The 22,343-nt window shown below is 46.7% G+C and overlaps 1 protein-coding gene across 1 annotated transcript in view; it reads right to left on the minus strand.

Moving 5' to 3' along the window:
• Window positions 1-22,343, minus strand: part of cds1 (CDP-diacylglycerol synthase (phosphatidate cytidylyltransferase) 1) — a 93,280-nt gene that overhangs the window by 5,588 nt on the left and 65,349 nt on the right. Inside the window, exons 4-7 of the mRNA XM_072433337.1 lie at window positions 17,157-17,254; window positions 15,501-15,640; window positions 11,170-11,228; window positions 8,144-8,226 (exon numbers count right to left, since the gene is read on the minus strand). Coding sequence (XP_072289438.1) covers window positions 8,144-8,226; window positions 11,170-11,228; window positions 15,501-15,640; window positions 17,157-17,254 — 380 coding nt within the window. The remainder of the gene's footprint in view (window positions 1-8,143; window positions 8,227-11,169; window positions 11,229-15,500; window positions 15,641-17,156; window positions 17,255-22,343) is intronic.

The raw sequence follows: 22,343 nt of genomic DNA on the forward strand, positions 1-22,343 counted from the left end.
TCAGGAGGGGAAAGCAGTGTCTCACCAACACCGTTTACGGTGCGGGTGGAGGCCCGCTGACCTCGACTGGGGATGTCGTCGGACGGTGGAAGGAATACTTTGAGGATCTCCTTAATCCCCCAGTCAGGTCTTCCGAAGAGGAAGTAGAGACCGGGGACTCATCCATCACCCAAGCTGAAGTCACTGAGGTTGTTCGCAAACTCCTCGGTGGCAGGGCTCCGGGGGTGGATGAGACCCACCCTGAGTACCTAAAGTATCTGGATGTTGTAGGACTGTCTTGGTTGACACGTCTCTGCAACATCGCGTGGCGGTCGGGGACCGTGCCTCTGGACTGGCAGACCGGGGTGGTGGTCCCTCTGTTCAAGAAGGGGGACCGGAGGGTGTGTTCCAACTACAGAGGGATCACACTCCTCAGCCTCCCGGGTAAGGTCTATTCCAAGGTACTGGAGAGGAGAATCCGACCGATAGTCGAACCTCGGATTCAGGAGGAGCAGAGTGGTTTTCGTCCCTGTCGTGGAACACTGGACCAGCTCTAGACTCTCCATCGGGTGCTCGAGGGTTCATGGGAGTTTGCCCTATCAGTCCACATGTGCTTTGTGGATCTGGAGAAGGCTTTCGACCGTGTCCCTCGGGGTGTCCTTTGGGGGGGTGCTCCGGGAGTACGGGGTCCGGGGCCCTTTGCTCAGGGCTGTCCGGTCCCTGTATGACCGGAGCAGGAGCTGTGTTCGCATTGCCGGCAGTAAGTCAGACCTGTTCCCAGTGCATGTTGGACTCCGCCAGGGCTGCCCTTTGTCACCGGTTCTGTTCATAATTTTTATGGACAGAATTTCTAGGCGCAGTCAGGGGTCGGAGGGTGTCCGGTTTGGGGACCACAGGATCTCATCTCTGCTGTTTGCAGACGATGTTGACCTGAGGCTCCATCAAACCCGGACCTGCAACATTGCACTGGGACGGTTTGCAGCCGAGTGTGAAGCGGCTGGGATGAGAATCAGCACCTCCAAATCCGAGGCCATGGTTCTCGACCAGAAAAAGGTGGCTTGCCCTCTCCAGGTGGGTGGGGTTGTCCTTGTCCTCTCCAGGTGGGTGGGGAGTCCTTGCCCCAAGTGGAGGAGTTCAAGTATCTCAGGGTCTTGTTCATGAGTGAGTGAAGGATGGAGCGTGAGATCAATAGTTGGATCGGTGCAGCGGCTGCAGTGATGCAGTCGCTGCATCGACTGTTGTGGTGAAGAAGGAGCTGAGTCCAAAGACAAAGCTCTGGATTTACCGGTCGGTCTACGTTCTGACCTCACCTATGGTCATGAGCTTTGGGTAATGACCGAAAGAACAAGATCGCGGATACAAGCGGTCGAAATGAGTTTCCTCCGCCGTGTGGCTGGGCGCTCCCTTAGAGATAAGGTGAGGAGCTCGGCCACACGGGGGGAGCTCGGAGTAGAGCCGCTGCTCCTCCACGTCGAGAGGAGCCAGCTGAGGTGGCTCGGGCATCTGTTCCGGAGCCTCCTGGGCCCCTCCCTCGGGAGGTGTTTCAGGCATGTCCCACCGGGAAGAGGCCCCGGGGAAGACCCAGGACACGCTGGAGAGACTATGTCTCTCGGCTGGCCTGGGAACGCCTCGGGATCCCCCCGGAGGAGTTGGAGGAAGTGTCTGGGGAGGAGGAAGTCTGGGAGTCCTTGCTCAGACTGCTGCCCCCGCGACCCGGCCCCGGATAAAGCGGCAGAAGATGGATGGATGGGCTTATACACCATGTAATAGTGTGTTTAGACTTATACACATGTAATAGTGTGTTTAGACTTATACACCATGTAAAAGTGTGTTTAGACTTATACACATGTAATAGTGTGTTTAGACTTATACACCATGTAATAGTATGTTTAGACTTATACACCATGTAATAGTATGTTTAGACTTATACATCGTGTAATAGTATGTTTAGACTTATACACATGTAATAGTGTGTTTAGACTTATACACCATGTAATAGTGTGTTTAGACTTATACACCATGTAATAGTGTGTTTAGACTTATACACATGTAATAGTGTGTTTAGACTTATACACCATGTAATAGTATGTTTAGACTTATACACATGTAATAGTGTGTTTAGACTTATACACATGTAATAGTGTGTTTAGACTTATACACCATGTAATAGTGTGTTTAGACTTATACACCATGTAATAGTGTGTTTAGACTTATACACATGTAATAGTATGTTTAGACTTATACACCATGTAATAGTATGTTTAGGGGTTTATACACCATGTAATAGTATGTTTAGACTTATACACCATGTAATAGTATGTTTAGACTTATACACCATGTAATAGTATGTTTAGGGGTTTATACACCATGTAATAGTGTATGTAATAATAGTGTTTATGGTGCATGTACCTTTGGAAAAAATTATGTTACATTAAACTAGCCATGGAGGAAAATGCGACCCCGTATGAGGCATATTTATCATCCCTTTAAAATATTCTGGGGAGAGCACTGCTCAGCACAGACTTTAAAAGTCTAGTGGTCACATGTTAGGGCAGCAGGTAGAAGAGCTCAGGCTGGTGATGGTTTCTTGAACTGGATTAATGGTATTCTTAATGTTCTGGGCCGTGAAGAAAGTGGCAAACTCTCTCAACATGGAAAGTAGTTCCAACAGCTGGAGGGTGTGTCATTCTGTTTATTGTCGCAAACACAATACGGGAATTTGTTATTAATATTTCCAATAATTTCTCTTGTTCTACATAATAATTGGTTGGATGCAGACATTTTTTCTGTGTATATTTCATGATGAACCTGGAGCTTTGACCTGCGCCATTTTCGCTCTGCTCGGCGGCATTCTCTTTCTGTGCCATGGCAACTTCTGCTTATTTTTAACCATTTTAGCCTTCATAGGGGCAATGGTGTCCAGAACATTCAAAACACACAAATCAGTCACATTAGAACATGAGACATTTTCAAAGTTTATCATTTCCATAAACAGTGCACCTGTGCCATCATTTATGTGTCTCCTCTGAACAACTGCAGGACCAGCCACTGAACAGCTGCAGGACCAGCCTCTGAACAGCGGCAGGACCAGCCACTGAACAGATGCAGGACCAGCCTCTGAACAACTGCAGGACCAGCCTCTGAACAGCGACAGGACCAGCCTCTGAACAGCTGCAGGACCAGCCTCTGAACAGCTGCAGGACCAGCCTCTGAACAGCGGCAGGACCAGCCTCTGAACAGCTGCAGGACCAGCCTCTGAACAGCTGCAGGACCAGCCTCTGAACAGCTGCAAGACCAGCCTCTGAACAGCGGCAGGACCAGCCTCTGAACAGATGCAGGACCAGCCTCTGAACAGCTGCAGGACCAGCCTCTGAACAACTGCAAGACCAGCCTCTGAACAGCTGCAGGACCAGCCTATGAACAGCTGCAGGACCAGCATCTGAACAGAGGCAGGACCAGCCTATGAACAGCTGCAGGACCAGCCTCTGAACAGCTGCAGGACCAGCCTCTGAACAGATGCAGGACCAGCCTCTGAACAGCTGCAGGACCAGCCTCTGAACAGCGGCAGGACCAGCCTCTGAACAGCTGCAGGACCAGCCTCTGAACAGCGGCAGGACCAGCCTCTGAACAGCTGCAGGACCAGCCTCTGAAAAGCTGCAGGACCAGCCTCTGAACAGCGGCAGGACCAGCCTCTGAACAGCTGCAGGACCAGCCTCTGAACAGCTGCAGGACCAGCCACTGAACAGCTGCAGGACCAGCCTCTGAACAGCGGCAGGACCAGCCTCTGAACAGCTGCAGGACCAAACGGTGGTTTGGGAAAAACAGACATGTCAAAGAAGACACAGAGATGATCAGACAGAGCAACATCGATCACATTAACATTTGAAATATTTACCCCTTTTGTAATCATGAGATCTAGAGTGTGCCCTCTGCTGTGGGTGGGGCCACTCTGCTGTGGGTGGGGCCACTCTGCTGTGGGGGGGGCATTTATGTGCCGAGTAAGACTGAAGGTTATCCACATGCACATTGAAACCACCTGTAATGACCAAACCATCCAAGTCTGTGCATACGACTGAAACATCTCAGTAAAATCATCAATAAAACGTTGGCAGTGCTTGAGAGGCTTGTGTAAAACAATGAAGAGTTTTAGCTGCATTTTAAAGGAGACATACTCAAATGATAAAAACACCCCAAAAGAACAACCTGTGGGTCATTATTTAATCTCTAAAGATTGCAGAGACTCCACCCCCTTTTTTGTTTTCTCGTGTTTCAGATTCAAACTTAAAGTTGGGTGGAGCAGATTCTATCAGACCTAAATAACCTGTTCTTTTGTTAAGCCTGTTTCAGTTAAAACATAAAATCAAGATTATAAGAAGAAATAAAAGAATTGACTAGAAATTATTTGTTACATAAAGACCTGACATTTAGCACAGCAAGTTTCAATTTGGTTACTAAGCATTGTCTTCACGGTACATGAATGAAATGTGTCTGATTCAGTTTCATGGATGGAGTGTTTATATCTGTGATTGCTCATAGTTATAATTGGTTTAATAGTGAAAATGAGTCTATGAGTTTGATTCACTTTGGGGCGCAATGCGCATTTCCGACTGCTAGAGGGCGATAGAGTCACTCCGAACATGTTTCTGCGTTAGTCTGTAGACAGTTGTGTGTTGAATAGTCTGAAGAAGACGAGGTTATGAGGGGCGTGAAGGAAGTGCGGAACACGCACCAGGTAGTGGACAGCAGCATGACTTCGGAGCCTGTTCAGGTGCAGACCGTCCACACGGAGTGAGAGGGACCATCCCAAACTGAGCTAAGCCAGGCATTCAAATACAGCTCTACTGAATCTCTCAGCATCGTGGGTCCAGAGACAAACACAAATACATTGGAAAGCTTCATGGAATCCTTTTTTGCAGTTTCTGACTGTATGTTTGTCCCGACGTGAACAATAATCCTCTAAACTGTTGAGCACATGGACTGGAGCAGGTCAGGACGTTTCCTCACAGTCTGTGAGACAGTAGCTCCAACAATGCGCATGATAGAGTCACCGATGATCACTGTTGTGGGGGGGAAGCGTGGCTGGGACCCATCCATAGGTGGAATACATCCTGTGAACAAATCCATACATAGAGGCGTGGCACTGGAGAAAGCGGCATGGCTGGAGATGAAACCTGAGCATCACTGGATCGTCTCAAGATGGCTTCTAGCCTAGTTGACGATTTAGCAAGCTGCTCAGAAGTCTGGAGAAACTTGATGGACTAAGATGAGGATCCTCTGTTTTCACACGATTAGTGAGGCTTAAACTGGGGACAATTGTGCTGCTGTTGTTCTTGTGTACCGCTCGCTCATCTCGGGGTAAACGGGAACGAGGAGTTGTGCAGGAGGCTGAGGGGAACCGTGCAGGTCTCACACCACTGTCTCCATGAAGCTGCTGTTGATAGATGCTTTTCGTTTGTGCTGCTCAGACGCAACATCCATAAGTTCGGATCTAATTGCTTCTTTCTTCTTGAGTTCGGTGGAGTTGCAGGATCTCTTTTTCTAGATTAGTCCGCGGAGTATCTTAAAGAGTTTCATGCATGTCGGAGGGATCCCAGAGCTTTTTTGAGACTCTAGTCAGATGGGCGGGTTAGGACCACTGCGTAATTCAACAGCAGCTGGTCTGTATCGCACGCCTGCTGTCCAACCTACTGTCCAACCTGCTGTCCAACCTGCTGTCCAACCTGCTGTCCAACCTGCTGTCCAGCCTGCTGTCCAACCTGCTGTCCAGCCTGCTGTCCAGCCTGCTGTCCAGCCTGCTGTCCAGCCTGCAGTCCAACCTGCAGTCCAACCTGCAGTCCAAACTGCTGTCCAACCTGCTGTCCAGCCTGCTGTCCAGCCTGCTGTCCAACCTGCTGTCCAACCTTCTGTCCAACCTGCTGTCCAACCTTCTGTCCAGCCTGCTGTCCAACCTGCAGTCCAAACTGCTGTCCAACCTGCTGTCCAACCTGCTGTCCAGCCTGATGTCCACAGTCCCAATGTCGAGTGACTGACAACTTGATTACCAAGGTGTATACTGCTGGTGCATATAATAATTAATTATTATCTCCTTTTTAGATTTAAAGAAAATGTAATTAGGCTGAGCAAAATAATATGTCTGTTTGCCGTAACCGGACCGAGCCGGTATGAAACTAGCCGCCGGAAAAAAAATATCAGCATTTTGTTGAAAAAACGTCAAAATCTTTTATTTTTCAATTATTTCGCCGACTCACCGACCGGTCTTTCCTAAACCGCTGTGTCGAATATTTTTATCACGCTGGTAATCCTATCTTTCATCCCAAAGGACTGATAACACACTGCACAACACATGTGCGTCTTCTATTCGGTCCACCACATGCGTCTGTAACAAAACAGAACACTCACAGAACTGTCACGGTGACTTGATTTAAATTTGACTCACGCAATGCATTCTGGGATTGAAACACGCCCAGCAGCGTCATCACAATAAACATGGCGGCGCCCGTGTCCCCCGCATGTTCCCCCCGCTCGCCTTCGCTACCAAAATAAAGGAGAACGGCTACAAAAGGTCAATTGAAATATGGACTGTTGAAGCCTCTGACCCCTGGACTGTTGAACCATCATCACTGCTGAACCATCATCACTGCTGAACCATCATCACTGCTGAACCATCATCACTGCTGAACCATCATCACTGCTGAACCATCATCACTGCTGAACCATCATCACTGTTGAACCATCATCACTGTTGAACCATCATCACTGCTGAACCATCATCACTGCTGAACCATCATCACTGCTGAACCATCATCACTGCTGAACCATCATCACTGTTGAACCATCATCACTGTTGAACCATCATCACTGTTGAACCATCATCACTGTTGAACCATCATCACTGCTGAACCATCATCACTGCTGAACCATCATCACTGCTGAACCATCATCACTGTTGAACCATCATCACTGTTGAACCATCATCACTGCTGAACCATCATCACTGCTGAACCATCATCACTGTTGAACCATCATCACTGTTGAACCATCATCACTGTTGAACCATCATCACTGTTGAACCATCATCACTGTTGAACCATCATCACTGCTGAACCATCATCACTGTTGAACCATCATCACTGCTGAACCATCATCACTGTTGAACCATCATCACTGCTGAACCATCATCACTGCTGAACCATCATCACTGTTGAACCATCATCACTGTTGAACCATCATCACTGTTGAACCATCATCACTGTTGAACCATCATCACTGTTGAACCATCATCACTGTTGAACCATCATCACTGTTGAACCATCATCACTGTTGAACCATCATCACTGTTGAACCATCATCACTGTTGAACCATCATCACTGTTGAACCTATGGCAGATTTAAATTGTTTCTCCTTTTGACTTATTGGTTGTTTTATCATTGTTTTATGTTGCACTGAATCTACAAAACAAGTTCCTGTGTGAATTCTGTTCTTTGGCAATAAACCTTTTGTGATTCTGAGCATTTGCAGTGGTGTGGTGTGTGTGGTGTGTGTCGTGTGGTGTGTGTGGTGTGTGTGGTGTGTGTGGTGTGTGTGGTGTGTGTCGTGTGGTGTGTGTCGTGTGGTGTGTGTGGTGTGTGGTGTTTGGTGTGTGGTGTGTGTGGTGTGTGGTGTGTGGTGTCGTGTGTTGTGTGGTGTGGTGTGTGTGGTGTGTGTCGTGTGGTGTGTGTGGTGTGTGTGGTGTGTGTCGTGTGGTGTGTGTTGTGTGGTGTGTGTCGTGTGGTGTGTGGTGTGGTGTGTGGTGTGGTGTGTGTGGAGTGGTGTGTTGTGTGTTGTGTGGTGTGTGGTGTGTGGTGTGGTGTGTGGTGTGGTGTGTGGTGTGTGGTGTGTGGTGTGGTGTGTGTGGTGTGGTGTGTGGTGTGGTGTGTGGTGTGTGGTGTGTTGTGTGGTGTGTGGTGTGGTGTGTGGTGTGTGGTGTGTGGTGTGGTGTGTGGTGTGTGGTGTGTGGTGTGGTGTGTGGTGTGGTGTGTGGTGTGTGGTGTGTTGTGTGGTGTGTGGTGTGGTGTGTGGTGTGGTGTGTGGTGTGTGGTGTGTGGTGTGGTGTGTGTGGAGTGGTGTGTTGTGTGTTGTGTGTTGTGTGTTGTGTGGTGTGTGGTGTGTGGTGCGTCGTCTTACCAGATCATGCCCTCAAACAGGTTCTGAATGACCAGGTGGGACTGGGTGACCACAAGCAGCAGGGTCACATGGGTCCAGGCAAACTGCAAAAACACACACAGACACACACAGACACACACAGACACACAGACAGACAGACACACACACACACAGACAGACACACACACACACACACACACACACAGACACACACAGACACAGACACACACACATCATGGTGAGAGAGGAGAGTGTTATGAAGTCTTATGACATAAACTACTGCAAATGATGCAAGCTTTACGATTATATTTGTATCATGTAATATTTCATGATTGTGTAGCTGCTGGGCCAGGTCTCTCTAGCCAAAGAGACTCTGAATCACAATGGGACCTCCTGGTTAAATAACAGTATTAAATACGAATGTACCAATATATTGGCCCAGTATCGGAATCAACCAATATTCAAGTCATTGAGTACAATATCAGCCAAAATCAATGGAATCAGTCTGCGGTAATGAAAGAGCCGTCACTGTGCAGAAACGGGACGGAAACAAGAGGATTTCTGTTGCAATACACAAACAGAAGAGACTCTACACTTTAATCCAGTCTTTATTCTAAGGACAAAGTCCCAGAAAAGACATTGTTTGACTCTAGGGTTCAAAAAATGTATACGGCAATATATCGTTACGGACTTAGTATCAATACTGAGTCACAGTATACATTCTATTTTGAGATTTTTGTTACCCGTAGGCTTTATTAGACAGGAGAGGCCATGGTGAAGAGGGGGATGAGAGAGAGGGGAGGACATGCAGCAAACAGCCGGACCTGAACCCACGACACTGCGGCCGGCCGCACCCAGAGCCTGGCATACGTGTGCTGTGCCTTAACCACTCCACCACCGGGCAGCACACAGTATCAATACTTTTAAACAACATGAATGAATTCTGAACGGTCCAGGCGCTGTCCCCGCCCTGTCCCCGCCCTGTCCCTGCCCTGTCCCCGCCCTGTCCCCGCCCTGTCCCCGCCCTGCAGGAGACGCAGAAGCTGCTCAGTCTAAGATCTGCAGGAGCACAAGCCAATGACACGTGCAAACCAGGTGGTTCTTTGGATCTGCTGAAGCTGCTGCTGCAGCATGTTCAAAACATGCAGAAACATGCAATACTAAAAATGTATCGGGATACATATCGTAATGAGGGAATTGTATTGGAATATACATGTATCAGGATATATATCGTATCGCGAGGGTCTTGGCAATACCCAACCCTATTAGACCAGAGCAGATCCTGGAGGCTGAGGAGGCGGAGCCACATGAAGATGACACGGAGAGTTTTGGTCTGATACATTTGTAGAATGGAAAAGTCCAAAGGCCAATTTTATTCTACTGAAGAATAATCACACTTTAGCCAACTTATATCTCACCAATTCAAAATAAATGACAGATCTGTCAAACATTAGCCAATTTTCCCCCAAAAGAAGAGTATTATGTTCTACACATTTTAAAATAGATGTGATCTTTATTATAGAAATCATTTAATATGGAATTCACCCTTCGAGGGAACTGCTGGTGTGATATTGGGCGTTACAGTTGTTTCATCTGGACTCAAACAAGACGTTTCGACGAGAGTCGATGATGAGATTGGATGAGAGTCAAAACACCTTGTTTGTTCTAAAACTGAGTCCGGATGATACAACTGAACCTTTTTCTCCAATGGAACACTCCTGGACGAATGAGGGACGACACCGACATATTGGGCGTTACAAAAATAAGTGATTCAAATAACAAAAATGGATGATGTCCACCGCTAGACCGTCATTGCTATATGTCTCCATCTCCCCCGTCTCAGGAATGGACAAGGAATACAGGTGTCCTCTGGGCGGCGCCGGGCTGGAGGTTGATGGCGCAGTCATAGGGCCGATGTGGGGGAAAGGGAGGTTGCCTTGGCCTTACTGAAGACCTCCTGAAGTCCATCTACTCAGCCGGAACCCCCAGCACATCAGTAGAAGAACTGGTCCCGGCAGAAAGTTGTGGTGCGGTGGCTTGCTTGAGGCACACCTGGTGACAAGATGAACTCCACCCCAGGATCGCCTCTGTGGTTCGCTCCAAGGCGAAGGCGGAGGAAGCCGTGACTGGTTGCGGCTGGACGGGTTCCAGAGGCAGAGGGACAGTTGGACAAGCTGTTGGACCTGCAAGTGTAGCGAGGTCTCGAGGTGTTTACAGGGTGAAAAGTCTTTGCTTACGGTGATCCTCTGCTTAGCCCCGCCAGTCGAACATCTGCCGGGTTTAAAAGCAGCAGCGCCTTGTGGTGCTGGAGCATCGCCTCCACCATCTCCAGACGGAATATCAGTCCGGGATCAGTCCAACTGATATTACACAGACGGAAACAAACACCGCAGCGCATCGATCTCGGCCCTGAGTGTCTGTAGATCCCTGTAGCTCTGTATTATCTGAAATACTTCTTTGATGAATCTTTGATCCTTATGTCACATTCAAATTGGTTGAATCGTGCTGCGCCTCTCGCTGCTCTCACTACTGCTCTCACTGACGCCATGTCATGCTGCATTTTGTGTTTCACACATCATGAGAGCCAACTGTTGTAGGGTTATCTCCTCGAGTTTCGACATCGGGGCCGGCTGAACCCTGACCTACCGAGGTGCGGGACCGGTCAGCCATGTTAGACTCGTTGCTTGTGACACATGCTCTGTCAGCACTCTCGCCTCCCAAGAAGGAGATCGTGGATTTGATTCCCGGGCCAGACCAACATCACATGATCTCTCTGGGTGGAGTCTGTCCTCCCGGTGTTACCGTGGGGTCTCTCCGGGTTCTTTGACATGTATGTAGACTCAGAGCATGTTTTACCGATGGTTCTTGGTCTTATATTTGTCAATATTTTAAAACACATTTCTGAAGAATGGTTCCATATCTAATGACTAGTCTTAAAATCACTGATGGTGTAAATAACATGGTATAAAAAGGCAAATCCAAAATAAACTAATGCCATTGTCTTAAAGTGTGAGGAGCAGAGCAGAGAGAGAGTGTTACATACACACCATATAAAACTGCAGGCGGTAATGTGTCTTCACTAAACTCAGCACAAACATGCAGAACCCTGTGGAGAGCAGACAACATGCTTCATCAGTACACACACGTCACACATGTTACACACACAACAGTCTCGGCACTTTGACTATTAGAAGACAATCATACAAATACACCACCAAATATATTATTCAAGTTTGATTTAAAAATGCTGATCACATGATAAACAAGTGTAAATGAAGCAGAGAAAGCGTTCAGAGTAGAACGATGCAGGACATTTCGATTGGTTACCAGGCCCTGGACAGGCAAAATTGCATTGAAAAATGACCCTCAACATTGGTGGCACTGAGTCGCCTCATCAGTGGAGCTTCTGTTTAAAGGATACTTCAACTCAGCCCCAATAATTCATTTCTTTCACACTTTGGACTTAGAAACATTGTATTTAAGGAGGGGAAGTTGTTAAATGTTATGCATAGTTCAGGGCTTAAAGAAAACATTTCCATAAATCCGTAATGTGGTGTTTAAAGACTATTTCTGCCCGGGCCAAGTGTGGATCCTTCACTGAAGCACGCACTTGGTTCTAACCCTTTGGTCAGGCTCAATGAGTATTTTCTTTTTATCAAACCTCAATATTTCAGGCTGTGTTGGGGTCAGTCTTGTAAAACGTCCCACAGTATCATGAGTCATTTATTATGATTTTTTTATAATTTATTTTGGGGTTTTTCAAAATAAAAAACACAAAAACAAACAGAACATGACCAAAGAACGAAAGATCAAGACAACTAAACATTTAAACAAGTATTCAAACAGTCCCAACGAGTCCAGTGGTCTTGGTTGACACGTCTCTGTAACATGGCGTGGCGGTCGGGACAGTGCCTCTGGACTGGCAGACCGGGGTGGTGGTCCCTCTGTTCAAGAAGGGGGACCGGAGGGTGTGTTCCAACTACAGAGGGATCACACTCCTCAGCCTGGGGGGGGTCCTTGTTCTCTCCAGGTGGGTGGGGGGTCCTTGTTCTCTCCAGGTGGGTGGGGGGTCCAAGTGGAGGAGTTCAAGTATCTCGGGGTCTTGTTCTCGAGTGAGTGAAGGATGGAGCGTGTGATTGACAGTTGGATCGGTGCAGCAGCTGCAGTGATGCAGTCGCTGCATCGACTGTTGTGAAGAAGGAGCTGAGTCCAAAGACAAAGCTCTGGATTTACCCGTCACTCTACGTTCTGACCTCACCTATGGTCATGAGCTTTGGGTAATGACCGAAAGAACAAGATCGCGGATACAAACGATCTAAAGGAGTTTCCTCCGCCGTGTGGCTGTGCGCTCCCTTAGAGATAGGGGGAGGAGCTTGGAGTAGAGCCGCCGCTCCTCCAGCTGAGGTGGCTCGGGCATCTGTTCCGGAGCCTTCTGGGCGCCTCCCTCAGGAGGTGTTTTGGGCATGTCCCACCGGGAAGACCCAGGACATGCTGGAGGGACTATGTCTCTTGGCTGGAGTTGGGTGAAGTGTCTGGGGAGCGGGAAGTCTGGAGTCCCTGCTTAGACTGTTGTCCCCGCAACCCGGCCCCGGATAAGCGGAAGAATGGATGGATGGATAATGTTTTTTTTTTGTCTTTCCTCCAAATGTACAGAAATGTAGGAGCATGATCACAATAGGTCTGCAGTGCTCTCCCCAGGATTTGTTTAAAGGGAAGGTTAATATGCCTCATATGGAGTTGTATTTTCCTCCAAGAATGGTTTAATGTACCATCATTATTTTCAAAGGTAAATGCACCATAAACACACTATTACATGGTGTATAAGTCTAAACACACTATTACATGTGTATAAGTCTAAACACACTATTACATGTGTATAAGTCTAAACACACTATTACATGTGTATAAGTCTAAACACACTATTACATGGTGTATAAACACACTATTACATGTGTATAAGTCTAAACACACTATTACATGGTGTATAAGTCTAAACACACTATTACATGGTGTATAAGTCTAAACACACTATTACATGTGTATAAGCCTAAACACACTATTACATGGTGTATAAGTCTAAACACACTATTACATGTGTATAAGTCTAAACATACTATTACATGGTGTATAAGTCTAAACATACTATTACATGGTGTATAAGTCTAAACACACTATTACATGGTGTATAAGTCTAAACACACTATTACATGTGTATAAGTCTAAACACACTATTACATGGTGTATAAGTCTAAACACACTATTACATGTGTATAAGTCTAAACACACTATTACATGGTGTATAAGTCTAAACACACTATTACATGTGTATAAGTCTAAACACACTATTACATGTGTATAAGTCTAAACACACTATTACATGGTGTATAAGTCTAAACACACTATTACATGGTGTATAAGTCTAAACACACTATTACATGTGTATAAGTCTAAACACACTATTACATGTGTATAAGTCTAAACACACTATTACATGTGTATAAGTCTAAACACACTATTACATGTGTATAAGTCTAAACACACTATTACATGTGTATAAGTCTAAACACACTATTACATGTGTATAAGTCTAAACACACTATTACATGGTGTATAAGTCTAAACACACTATTACATGGTGTATAAACACACTATTACATGGTGTATAAACACACTATTACATGGTGTATAAGTCTAAACACACTATTACATGTGTATAAGTCTAAACACACTATTACATGTGTATAAGTCTAAACACACTATTACATGGTGTATAAGTCTAAACACACTATTACATGTGTATAAGTCTAAACATACTATTACATGGTGTATAAGTCTAAACACACTATTACATGGTGTATAAGTCTAAACACACTATTACATGGTGTATAAGTCTAAACACACTATTACATGGTGTGATGCTCAAAGTATTCCTCCCATCATTCAAAGACATCCCGCTCGAGGTCAGCAGGTCTCCACACGCACCAGTGTTGGTGAAGCACTGCTTCCCCTTCCTGAGTTGTTGGACGGTTTGCCAGAAATTGTTTGAGGCCGACCGATAGTCCTCCTCCGTGGCCTCCCCGAACTCGTCCAAGCCATGGGTTTTTTCTTATGCAACAGCACAAGCCGTGGTGCGCTTGACCCACAGCTACTTCCTCAGGACTCCTACAAGCCAACCAGGTCAAATAAGGATGCCTCCTTCAGCCTTACTTAGAGCCTCACTATGTACTTGGCCCGGCCAATTCTGTCCAGCTATCTTCTCCGCCATTGGATCCAACTCACCACCAGGTGGTGGTCAGCTGACAGCTCTGCCCCTCTCTTCATCCGAGTGTCCAAGACTGAGGCCGATGTTCAGATGACATGACAACAGTCAATCAATGACCTCCAGCCTAAGGTGTCCTGGTGCCACATGCACTAACGAACACCCTTGTGTTTGAACATAGTGTTTATTATGGACAAACTGTAAGTAGCACGCTAGCAAGTCGAGCAAAATCCTATTACTGAACATCACTCGTGTGCGGATCAGGGGCCGTTCTTCCCGATCACACCTCTCCAGGTGTCACTGTTCATTAACCCTGTGCAAGAGTCATTCTCAATACACTGTGGTAGTAGGGACGTCCTGATGAGGTTTTTTTGGCTCTGATCCGAGTCATCTGATTTTACAGGGCGCACGGCGCAAAACAAAACTAAAATGTTGTGATCCATTCATGGATTATACGAAGGAGAGAGACTAATAATGAGCTTGAAATGTGTAGCGCTGATCAAGCTTTATATCCGATCACTGATCGGGATGCAACATCCAATTGCAACATCCAAAGTCTGAACCACGTGATTGGATCGGGACATCCCTATGTGGTAGTATGATAATATTGGACTATTTTTTGTACTAATGTATCATTTTTGTGTGTAAATTGATAGTTGTTTCCTAAATATAGACTAACATTTCCATATTTTCTCAACCCAACGTCCTCTCTATAACTGATCAAATATACCAGCTAAATAAAAGGTAAAAGTAAATTTGAGAGAAAAAAATAATGCAAAAACAGCAAAGAAACACATTTCATCAGTTGTCCATAATGTTGCATCTCAGGCACAATGTTGAAGGACACTTTTCCATCCAAATGACGTCAGGACACACAGCAATTCAATTTCAGTGTCAGTAAGTCTCAAATTTGAATAAAAACCTGTATTACTCATCCCTAATTGCTTAAATAGTTCACAACATATTTCTATACAGACAGCTCAGCAAAATGAATAAATAATTGAAACCTGTCCAGGGACTGCAGCGGGGAAATAACAACTGTGCTTTAACCTGGTACAAGCATCTTTACTGCAGGTCAATGTTATATGTGCAGAGTGTGGAGGGCGTGCCCAGCCTCACCTGCCAGGTACAGGGCGAAGGATATGAAGCGATGGTACCGGGACAAGAACGTCAGCGGCTCCTCCCTCTGCACCAGCGTCCCAAAGTAATCTGCCAGCGTCTCCCCGTAGAAGAAGTAGTTCACACAGATGAGGAAGTACCTGAGGAAAGACACACACAGTCGTTCTTCTGCCACAATAACAATCAGGAGGAGATGAAAAGAAAATCAGAAGATGACATCAAAATGAAACTAAGGGCCAATAAACGTCCCAATTCCTCTACAGTCGGTCAAATACAAACAGAAAAAAATAGAAGAGACAATCAACATGACCAGAGCAAGATTTTAAATAAAAATACACAAAGTAGACAAAAAAAGTCATGGCTCAATCAAATGAGGATGGTCTTCCTGTAACGTCACTTCCGGGTAGGGATGTACCGCTCCGCAGGACCGGATCTGGACTTGTAAAAACGTTTTGGTTCAGGTCCAAAAAAACCAAAACCCCGGTGATTCGGTTCTGGACTCTACCACTCACATACTATATCCTTTACGTTCTAGAATCTAAACCATCCTAAACCTTTCATAGATCGCGAAATTCGCGATGGAAAAGACGTAAACAGTGACATCCCCGCGGCAGAAGTTGAAGCCGCGCAATGAGTTTAAAGACGAGAGAGACCGAACACTGAGGCAGCTGTGAGATCACTGGCTTTATTTGAACCGTTTGAAGCCGCCGTTTGAAGCCGCCGTTTGAAGCCGCCGCTTGTGCTCTGGTTTGGGTGTAAATATTGTAACTTCTCGCTCAGGTCAGTAATGCTGGTTTAGTATCACAAGTTGTCACTTTATTTCTTGAACAGAGTTGGTTACTGTTGGCCGTAACCATGGTGATGGAACAGGAACATAAAAAACTACCTCGTCTCCTGAGCCGCTCTTAGCTCCGCCCCAGAGACCGCGCACGCGCACACACACACAAACCTACACACACACACACTCACACACACACTCACACCTACACACACACACACACACTCACACCCACACCCACACACACTCACACCTACACACACACACACACACACACACTTACACACACCTACACACACACCTACACACACACACACACACACACCTACACACACACCCACACACACACACACACTCACACCTACACACACACACACACACACACTTACACACACCTACACACACACCTACACACACACACACACACCTACACACACACCTACACACACACACACACTTACACACACCTACACACACACACACACCTACACACACACCTACACACACACCTACACACACACACACTTACACACACACACACATACACACACACACGAGACTAGGGTCGCTACAATATGAATAAAATAACTGTTATGTTGTGATGTAGCATTTATTTAGGTGGGTTAATGTGCAATATACATATTTATACATCTAATGCCCCACCACCATGCCCCACGTTCATAGTTGAGTTTCAATGCATTTTAAAAAATCATTGGTGTCTGTATTCGATATTGCAATATTTGTATTAGTATTACTTGGTATCTGAAGAAATAAGTTGTATCGCCCATCACGAGCCATCAGTGCTCAATTCAGTGAAATTTACATTAATGTTGTTTTAATGGTTTATGCATAATATATATAATATATGTGTGAAATACCAGCTGAGCGTGCGGAACCAGGGCAGCTCGTAGGAGCGGTACACTCTGTACCCAATGGTGATGATCTCCTGGAAGCACTTAATCTGGACCGTCATGACCTGAGGAGGAAGAGGAGGAGGTCAGAGATGAAGCACATGTACCGACAGAGGGGGGGAGAGAGAGAGAGAGAGAGAGAGAGAGAGAGAGAGAGAGAGAGAGAGAGAGAGAGAGAGAGAGAGAGAGAGAGAGAGAGAGAGAGAGAGAGAGATATCATTTCCACATTGAAATCACAGGTCTATGCACTTGGCATAGACCTGTGCACCTGTGTGGCACTTGATTTTCGTTCTGAAATAAGAAAGACAAGTACTTCCGGTTGTGGTGATGAGCTAAAATCACAGTTTCACCCAGATAATCCCAGAAAAGACAAACAAGAGATGAGTAAAACAGAAACCTGGTAATACTCCGGGACCTTAACTATCAAAACTGAGGGTCCACCTCACAAGCCGAGGAGGCTAAGGATGCTAAGGATGCTAACATGGCTAACATGGCTAACAGACAGTGACATGGCGTTACTGAGAGTGGAAATGAGAGCGGCCTGACTCAACAAATGTTAATGCAACATAAGGGAGCTGAAGGCGGGGGGAGAGCTGCAGACGCTGAGAGCTGCAGACGCTGAGAGCTGCAGACGCTGAGAGCTGCAGACGCTGAGAGCTGCAGACGCTGAGAGAGACCTCCAGAGTTAAAGGAGACCTCCAGAGTTAAAGGAGACCTCCAGAGTTAAAGGAGACCTCAGAGTTAAAGGAGACCTCCAGAGTTAAAGGAGACCTCCAGAGTTAAAGGAGACCTCAGAGTTAAAGGAGACCTCAGAGTTAAAGGAGACCTCCAGGGTTAAAGGAGACCTCAGAGTTAAAGGAGACCTCAGAGTTAAAGGAGACCTCCATGGTTAAAGGAGACCTCAGAGTTAAAGGAGACCTCCGGGGTTAAAGGAGACCTCCGGAGTTAAAGGAGACCTCCGGAGTTAAAGGAGACCTCAGAGTTAAAGGAGACCTCCAGAGTTAAAGGAGACCTCCAGAGTTAAAGGAGACCTCAGAGTTAAAGGAGACCTCAGAGTTAAAGGAGACCTCCAGGGTTAAAGGAGACCTCAGAGTTAAAGGAGACCTCAGAGTTAAAGGAGACCTCCATGGTTAAAGGAGACCTCAGAGTTAAAGGAGACCTCCGGGGTTAAAGGAGACCTCCGGAGTTAAAGGAGACCTCCGGAGTTAAAGGAGACCTCCAGGGTTAAAGGAGACCTCCAGAGTTAAAGGAGACCTCCAGAGTTAAAGGAGACCTCCGGGGTTAAAGGAGACCTCCGGAGTTAAAGGAGACCTCAGAGTTAAAGGAGACCTCAGAGTTAAAGGAGACCTCCGGGGTTAAAGGAGACCTCAGAGTTAAAGGAGACCTCAGAGTTAAAGGAGACCTCCATGGTTAAAGGAGACCTCAGAGTTAAAGGAGACCTCCGGGGTTAAAGGAGACCTCCGGAGTTAAAGGAGACCTCCGGAGTTAAAGGAGACCTCCAGGGTTAAAGGAGACCTCCAGAGTTAAAGGAGACCTCCAGAGTTAAAGGAGACCTCCAGAGTTAAAGGAGACCTCCGGGGTTAAAGGAGACCTCCGGAGTTAAAGGAGACCTCAGAGTTAAAGGAGACCTCAGAGTTAAAGGAGACCTCCGGGGTTAAAGGAGACCTCAGAGTTAAAGGAGACCTCCATGGTTAAAGGAGACCTCCAGAGTTAAAGGAGACCTCTAGGGTTAAAGGAGACCTCCAGAGTTAAAGGAGACCTCCAGAGTTAAAGGAGACCTCAGAGTTAAAGGAGACCTCCGGGGTTAAAGGAGACCTCAGAGTTAAAGGAGACCTCAGAGTTAAAGGAGACCTCCGGGGTTAAAGGAGACCTCAGAGTTAAAGGAGACCTCCATGGTTAAAGGAGACCTCCAGAGTTAAAGGAGACCTCCAGGGTTAAAGGAGACCTCCAGAGTTAAAGGAGACCTCCAGAGTTAAAGGAGACCTCAGAGTTAAAGGAGACCTCCAGAGTTAAAGGAGACCTCAGAGTTAAAGGAGACCTCCAGAGTTAAAGGAGACCTCCAGAGTTAAAGGAGACCTCCAGAGTTAAAGGAGACCTCAGAGTTAAAGGAGACCTCCGGGGTTAAAGGAGACTTCCAGGGTTAAAGGAGACCTCCAGAGTTAAAGGAGACCTCCAGAGTTAAAGGAGACCTCAGAGTTAAAGGAGACCTCCAGGGTTAAAGGAGACCTCCAGAGTTAAAGGAGACCTCAGAGTTAAAGGAGACCTCCAGAGTTAAAGGAGACCTCAGAGTTAAAGGAGACCTCCGGGGTTAAAGGAGACCTCCAGAGTTAAAGGAGACCTCCAGAGTTAAAGGAGACCTCAGAGTTAAAGGAGACCTCCAGAGTTAAAGGAGACCTCAGAGTTAAAGGAGACCTCCAGGGTTAAAGGAGACCTCCAGAGTTAAAGGAGACCTCAGAGTTAAAGGAGACCTCCAGAGTTAAAGGAGACCTCCAGAGTTAAAGGAGACCTCCAGAGTTAAAGGAGACCTCCAGAGTTAAAGGAGACCTCCAGGGTTAAAGGAGACCTCCAGAGTTAAAGGAGACCTCCAGAGTTAAAGGAGACCTCCAGAGTTAAAGGAGACCTCAGAGTTAAAGGAGACCTCCAGAGTTAAAGGAGACCTCCAGAGTTAAAGGAGACCTCCAGAGTTAAAGGAGACCTCCAGAGTTAAAGGAGACCTCCAGAGTTAAAGGAGACCTCAGAGTTAAAGGAGACCTCAGAGTTAAAGGAGACCTCCAGAGTTAAAGGAGACCTCCAGAGTTAAAGGAGACCTCCAGAGTTAAAGGAGACCTCCAGAGTTAAAGGAGACCTCAGAGTTAAAGGAGACCTCCAGGGTTAAAGGAGACCTCCAGAGTTAAAGGAGACCTCCAGAGTTAAAGGAGACCTCAGAGTTAAAGGAGACCTCCAGGGTTAAAGGAGACCTCAGAGTTAAAGGAGACCTCAGAGTTAAAGGAGACCTCCATGGTTAAAGGAGACCTCAGAGTTAAAGGAGACCTCCGGGGTTAAAGGAGACCTCCGGAGTTAAAGGAGACCTCCGGAGTTAAAGGAGACCTCAGAGTTAAAGGAGACCTCCAGAGTTAAAGGAGACCTCCAGAGTTAAAGGAGACCTCAGAGTTAAAGGAGACCTCAGAGTTAAAGGAGACCTCCAGGGTTAAAGGAGACCTCAGAGTTAAAGGAGACCTCAGAGTTAAAGGAGACCTCCATGGTTAAAGGAGACCTCAGAGTTAAAGGAGACCTCCGGGGTTAAAGGAGACCTCCGGAGTTAAAGGAGACCTCCGGAGTTAAAGGAGACCTCCAGGGTTAAAGGAGACCTCCAGAGTTAAAGGAGACCTCCAGAGTTAAAGGAGACCTCCGGGGTTAAAGGAGACCTCCGGAGTTAAAGGAGACCTCAGAGTTAAAGGAGACCTCAGAGTTAAAGGAGACCTCCGGGGTTAAAGGAGACCTCAGAGTTAAAGGAGACCTCAGAGTTAAAGGAGACCTCCATGGTTAAAGGAGACCTCAGAGTTAAAGGAGACCTCCGGGGTTAAAGGAGACCTCCGGAGTTAAAGGAGACCTCCGGAGTTAAAGGAGACCTCCAGGGTTAAAGGAGACCTCCAGAGTTAAAGGAGACCTCCAGAGTTAAAGGAGACCTCCAGAGTTAAAGGAGACCTCCGGGGTTAAAGGAGACCTCCGGAGTTAAAGGAGACCTCAGAGTTAAAGGAGACCTCAGAGTTAAAGGAGACCTCCGGGGTTAAAGGAGACCTCAGAGTTAAAGGAGACCTCCATGGTTAAAGGAGACCTCCAGAGTTAAAGGAGACCTCTAGGGTTAAAGGAGACCTCCAGAGTTAAAGGAGACCTCCAGAGTTAAAGGAGACCTCAGAGTTAAAGGAGACCTCCGGGGTTAAAGGAGACCTCAGAGTTAAAGGAGACCTCAGAGTTAAAGGAGACCTCCGGGGTTAAAGGAGACCTCAGAGTTAAAGGAGACCTCCATGGTTAAAGGAGACCTCCAGAGTTAAAGGAGACCTCCAGGGTTAAAGGAGACCTCCAGAGTTAAAGGAGACCTCCAGAGTTAAAGGAGACCTCAGAGTTAAAGGAGACCTCCAGAGTTAAAGGAGACCTCAGAGTTAAAGGAGACCTCCAGAGTTAAAGGAGACCTCCAGAGTTAAAGGAGACCTCCAGAGTTAAAGGAGACCTCAGAGTTAAAGGAGACCTCCGGGGTTAAAGGAGACTTCCAGGGTTAAAGGAGACCTCCAGAGTTAAAGGAGACCTCCAGAGTTAAAGGAGACCTCAGAGTTAAAGGAGACCTCCAGGGTTAAAGGAGACCTCCAGAGTTAAAGGAGACCTCAGAGTTAAAGGAGACCTCCAGAGTTAAAGGAGACCTCAGAGTTAAAGGAGACCTCCGGGGTTAAAGGAGACCTCCAGAGTTAAAGGAGACCTCCAGAGTTAAAGGAGACCTCAGAGTTAAAGGAGACCTCCAGAGTTAAAGGAGACCTCAGAGTTAAAGGAGACCTCCAGGGTTAAAGGAGACCTCCAGAGTTAAAGGAGACCTCAGAGTTAAAGGAGACCTCCAGAGTTAAAGGAGACCTCCAGAGTTAAAGGAGACCTCCAGAGTTAAAGGAGACCTCCAGAGTTAAAGGAGACCTCCAGGGTTAAAGGAGACCTCCAGAGTTAAAGGAGACCTCCAGAGTTAAAGGAGACCTCCAGAGTTAAAGGAGACCTCAGAGTTAAAGGAGACCTCCAGAGTTAAAGGAGACCTCCAGAGTTAAAGGAGACCTCCAGAGTTAAAGGAGACCTCCAGAGTTAAAGGAGACCTCCAGAGTTAAAGGAGACCTCAGAGTTAAAGGAGACCTCAGAGTTAAAGGAGACCTCCAGAGTTAAAGGAGACCTCCAGAGTTAAAGGAGACCTCCAGAGTTAAAGGAGACCTCCAGAGTTAAAGGAGACCTCAGAGTTAAAGGAGACCTCCAGGGTTAAAGGAGACCTCCAGAGTTAAAGGAGACCTCCAGAGTTAAAGGAGACCTCAGAGTTAAAGGAGACCTCCAGGGTTAAAGGAGACCTCCAGAGTTAAAGGAGACCTCCAGAGTTAAAGGAGACCTCCAGAGTTAAAGGAGACCTCCAGAGTTAAAGGAGACCTCCAGTAC

The sequence above is a fragment of the Eucyclogobius newberryi genome, unplaced genomic scaffold (assembly GCF_026437365.1).
Source record: "Eucyclogobius newberryi isolate DKJ021-1_F unplaced genomic scaffold, fEucNew1.0.hap1 SCAF_6, whole genome shotgun sequence".
NCBI classification, from domain to species: Eukaryota; Metazoa; Chordata; class Actinopteri; order Gobiiformes; family Gobiidae; genus Eucyclogobius; species Eucyclogobius newberryi.